Source organism: Felis catus, chromosome A1 (assembly GCF_018350175.1).
Source record: "Felis catus isolate Fca126 chromosome A1, F.catus_Fca126_mat1.0, whole genome shotgun sequence".
NCBI classification, from domain to species: Eukaryota; Metazoa; Chordata; class Mammalia; order Carnivora; family Felidae; genus Felis; species Felis catus.
The window spans coordinates 86,710,992-86,716,557 of record NC_058368.1 but is presented as its reverse complement, the minus strand read 5'-3'; the positions used below and the strand labels follow the sequence as shown (position 1 = coordinate 86,716,557).

Below are 5,566 nucleotides of genomic sequence, written 5' to 3'. Positions count from 1 at the left end.
AAGAAAATAAGGTAGACAAGAAAAGTGAAGTGTTGTGATTTCTAAATGTACGTCTTCTTATAATAGCTTTGATTTTTGATAACCATGACATAATTTATTATTTGAAGTGAAATAAAATAACATGAATTAGGTACTATGAATATATAAACATATGACTATGTGAAACTTTAAGTGAGCAATGTTTGAGTGAAAGATACCTGTTGAGTGGAAAATGGTGCTATAGAAAGGGTTGAGTTTTTCAGTGAGTTCAAAGACTGCCTTTAGGAAGTGATGCCTACAAAAACATCCTGAAGGAAGAGCAGCACACTGTGATTGTTGCTGGGGGGGTCCAGTGGAGGAAGCAATGTGAGCCGTGGCATGTGGGAGAACGAACATGGTAAGGACATAGTGATAAGACAATCTAGTGAGGCTTTACCTTTGAAAAAAGAAAGAGCAAGGCAATTAGTGATGGGCCATACAGGGCTTCTCAGTCAGGATGATTTATTCAGTTTATGTTTTTAAAGCATGACAAAGGCATTGATATATTTTCAGCAGGGAGAAAACGTGTTCTGTAAAATGTCACCTCTGGTTGTGCATGTAGTTCTCACTGAACTATGTATGTCCTGAGATAAAGATATTCAAGTATGAGTGCATTGTAGTTCAGACTCTGGTAATGTCTAAGGACTCGGAAATATGTTCATGCATTTTGAAATAATTTGGTAGTAAAAATAAGAATTTGTGATGGATTGGCTATAAATCATGATAGCATAGGAGAATAGTGATGGTGTTGGTACCATACTTTCCAACCTAAATACTGAGGAGCCTCTAACGATATAGTTTTCTTTTCTTTTTCTTGAGGAGGGTGGAATAAAACTGACTTCAGTTTTCTACATGTGAGGTTTCACAGCACAAGCCTACAAAAGCCTTCGATTTCACTATGAAATCATCAATGAGACAAGTAGATATTTTACATGAAATCCCATAACTAGTATTTCAAAGAAATACATAAGTAACAAGTTGGCGTTAAAAATATAAAAGGTAACATTTATTCTAACACATTTACACCGCAGAGAAAGCTATAGTCAGACCAGTAAGATGTTTACAAATTCTTATTTCAGGAAGTTTCTAAAATACTTATAAAAGTAATGTTTACATACACATTTATTGCCAACTCTGTTCACAAAACTTTATGTATGAATATATTGTCTCAACTTAGAAAACAACAAGTAAATGTTCTCTCAATATATTTCTCATCTTCGGTACCTTTTGTGAAGTTTCATAAAACACTCTTGTAGTCCTATAATCAAAGTAAAATTAAATATTATTTGACTTTTATTTTGCTGTTTCCTCATTTTTTTTTAATTTTTAAACTAGTTTTCCTCATTTTTTTAAACTCACATTTGCATTTTGTCTTATGCTATTACACTGCTTTATGAAGATCATCAGCAGGATAGATTTTGAGATTCCATGATAATTTGCTTTAATGCATCCTGCTTAAACATGTACTAGGGTTACAATGAACCAGCTTGTAATGGATAGCTTTCCAATGAACCACCTTGATTGCAGTTTTTGAAAGTAAGACCAAAGAAGTTACAAAAATATAACAATGGGATGAAAATGAATGAATGGAACAGGAAAGCTTCTTTTGTATGTGTTTAAATTGAGTCATGAATGTCTCAAGAACACATTTGTTCCTAGGTTGGCCCTAGCATTAAAAGAAATCCAGATACTTGAGTGCCTGGTAGCTCAGGGGGTTAAGCATCTGGCTTCAGCTCAGGTCATGATCTCACAGTTTGTGAGTTTGAGCCCCACGTGGGGCTCTGTGTTGACAGCTCAGAGCCTGGAGCCTGCTTCGGATTCTATGTCTCCCTGTCTCTCTCTGCTCCCTCCCTCACTCACCCTCTGTCTCTCAAATATGAATAAATCTTAAAAAAAATGAAAAATCCAGTTAGAGCTTTGGGATGACTAGCATAATAAATAAAGGGAAGATATAGATATATTCTGGCCAAAAAATTAGATTTGGAAATATTACAATATTAACAAGTATAAAGAATTCTATTTTCAGTTGTGGGTGGTTAAGAACATGTCACCCAAAATACACCACTTTAACATATTGGCTATTTTGAACTGAAGGCATTTGGGAAACAGAATATGCAGGGAGGGCTCCCTGATTTCCCTCTTTTTATCTAAAAGCAGGTCATAACATTCCCTAATGAAAGGTGCGTACCCTTTCCCAGGAAGAGAACATTCTCATCACTGTGGACTGAGAGTTGATCCCAAAATGTACCTATAAAACAAACCTATTAAAATAATACTTGAATTGCTTTAGTTTCTCCCATATATTTCCTAGGCACTTTCCCATAATTACTGCTCAAGCCTATTTGTCACATATTTATCATTCTTTGTTTAAAAATGTATATAAGCTCTTGGGCCAAATGCTTCTTCAGGTTCATTCACCTTTTACAGACCCCCATGTGCACATGGAAATTAAAATAAAACGTGTATGCTTTTCTTATGTTAATCTGTTTCATGGCAATTTAATACTTAGTTTTTGCCACAGAACCTAGGAACATAGAAGTTTTCCTCTCCTGCAGTAAGATGGCATTCAAAACAACAGTGTGTTGATACAGAATGTTTCCCTGTTATTGGGAGAGTTTTACATAGCTTTTGATATTTTGATGGAAAAAGGAAGGGTTAGAAAAAATGTTGATGTATGGCACAAGTTTTTTATGTATATGTATAGGGAATTTTGACAACATTTTCCCATGGATGTGTTCTGTTTTAAAAATAAAACCTAATTAGGAATTCAGGAAAAAAATATTACACTGTTCATAATACTAGAAAATGACACACCAAAGTTAACAAAAATTTTAAGCATTGGCATGTGTAAGAAACTCTTGGTTTTTTATATACTCATGCCATTAAAAATACATTATTTAAAGTCTTGGTTTCCTAAAGTAGTGTGTCTAGTGATTTAATCTCCCTTTCAGTCAACTAGGGATCCTATTGAACTGTGTCCTTTCATTCAAGAGGTCTGGGGTTTGATATTCATTTCTAACAAGCTCCCTGACTATTCATATGCTTTTACTGCACTGATATCACTTGGAATGGAAAGAGTTGAGGAAGTGATTGGGTGGAAAACACTTATCTTAAAAAGTTTAGAAAAACGTATTTCCTCTACCACCTTTGTCATCCCTTTTGTCACTAAACTGTATTTAAAATATAAAGTTTCTTCATAACATAAGAAGGCAAACATAAGAAAGGAAAACCTGGTTTGTGCCCTTATTTTCTACTTTTTCTTCTCTCCTTCTTAATTGGTTTAATTTATTCTTATCTGATTGTCTGCTTGAATATTTTATAAAAAGGCAAGATAATTGATACGTGTTTTACTATGTTAGATATCCTATTATGGTACTGTCCAGTTCTAAGTTTTTTCTTTCTTTTTCACTCCACTTCTTATCCTTGTTAACATCTGCTAAAATTTTGAAATTCAATTATCTAGAAAAATCTGAATTATATAATATTTTCCTATTTTTAGTGAAATTTTCTATTTATGTTTATATGCATAATTTAAAAATCAACTTTAAAAATAGTGCTGGCTTATCATATGTGTATATTATATGTTTATTTGCTAAGTTATATTCACATACAAAGTGATATGTTTATAACAGCACAACTACCAGACAGAGTAACACTGCTCGATTCAGCAGAAACAGTCTTTGTCCCATAGTTATTGATAAAGCATAAATTATAAAAATACTCAACTGAAATATGGGACTAAGACTACTTTCCTATTGTTAATGACGTGTGGGCAGGGAGCTTGTGTGATTTATCTCTTTATCACAATGGCTCAATGCCAACATTCTTAAACATAGCAATTACAGACCATCTACTGCAGTAGAATTCAAAACAAAATGTAAAGAACAGAGACATGTTCATATTAGGTGATGTCAATTTTGCAATTTACTTTTCAGTACTTACCATTTGTAAATGTGGTTTGGGAACCCATTCTAAATTGATTATTTTAGAGTATCTCTCAAATCGTTCATATATCAGGCCAAGAGCAGTCTCTTTTGTGATAGAAGTTTTCTGAAAGCTTTCTTCACATCTTTGTTTCTCAGGGTGTATATGAGAGGATTTACCAATGGAGTGACCACACAGTAGAACACTGAGATCACTTTACCAATAGTGAAGTTGTACTTGGCTGGAGGGCGAACATAAGCAAAGATAATGGTGCCATAATAGATAGATACTACAGTGAGGTGGGAGGCACATGTGGAGAAAGTTTTCTTCCGAGCCTCCCGAGAAGACAGCCTGATTATTGTGACCACAATGTGCCCATATGAGGACATAGTGAGAAGAAAAGAACTTAGAATCACAACAGAGCTACATGTATACCCCAAGGCCTCCACCAAAAATGTATCAGAGCAAGACAGTTTAAAAATGGGGTCTGAGTCACAAAAGAAATGGTTGATCTTCTGGGGGCCACAGAAGCTTAGATGGGAGATGAGTATAGTAGGTAGCAGAGGGGCAATGAAGCCCCCAATCCATGATCCAGCTGAAAACCGCAGGCACACCCGAAGACTCATGAGAAGTGAATACCTTAAAGGGCTGCAGATGGCCAGGTACCGGTCATAGGCCATCACTGCGAGCAGGATGCACTCTGTAGCTCCCATGGAGAAAAAGAAGTAGTACTGGGTTATACAACCAAAAACAGAGATGGTAACAACCCGTGCGAGGCAGGTGGCCAGCAACTTAGGCACCGTGGCTGTGGTGTACCAGATCTCCAGGAATGACAAATTTCCTAAAAAAATGTACATGGGTGTTTGGAGTGTGACATCCGTGAGAACAATGAAAATAATAAGAGTGTTTCCCATGAGGGAGAGCAGATACACAGTGAGAAATATCACAAACAAAGTTAGCCGCAGATAGAGAACACTAGAAAACCCAAGAAAAATGAACTCTGTCACTGCTGTTTGGTTTGTTCCATCCATATCTCATTGTCTCTGGTCTGTAATAAACAACAAAGCCCAGAATATGGAGGATGAGCAATAATGGTTATTTGTGTATTATTTCCTGATGATCATGGACTCCTAATAATAAAGAAAGTTAAGGGTGAGCAATAACATAGTTGGCATCTTTATAAACATTTTCCATGGATTAGCTCACTTAATTTACAAAATAAATCTCTAAAGTAAATACTCTAACAATCCACTTCACAAATGAAGAAACTGAGTAAATTGCTTATTCACAGTTGCAACACGTTAAGTGGGAAGGTGGATTTTTGTAGCTAGGTAGGTTGTTTTAAAAAACTACAGTCCAGGACGATATATAAAATGTGGCCATTGGAAGAACATGGTTTTGTTTCAATGCTGAGGAACTAATATCCTTCCTAGCTGATCCACCAGTAAAGGCTGGTGAACATAACAGCCACAATCAGAGGCCAGTAGGTGGGGAAAAGAGTCCTTTAGTATGGAGGTCCTGGTCCATACCAGTTGCCTTCTGAATATAAAGGATTGGCTACAATTTTAACTCTGTGACCCTTATTATATCAACTAGGTTTGTGCAAAAGATTAGTATATGACTT

General features: G+C 35.6%; 1 protein-coding gene across 1 annotated transcript; it reads right to left on the bottom strand.

Moving 5' to 3' along the window:
* Positions 1 to 4,031: 4,031 nt before the first annotated feature.
* Positions 4,032 to 5,224, bottom strand: LOC101098527 (olfactory receptor 6F1-like). The gene has a single exon (XM_011281230.2). It carries the CDS (start codon positions 4,971 to 4,973, stop codon positions 4,032 to 4,034), a length of 942 nt encoding a protein of 313 aa, XP_011279532.2. The 5' UTR covers positions 4,974 to 5,224.
* Positions 5,225 to 5,566: the final 342 nt, after the last annotated feature.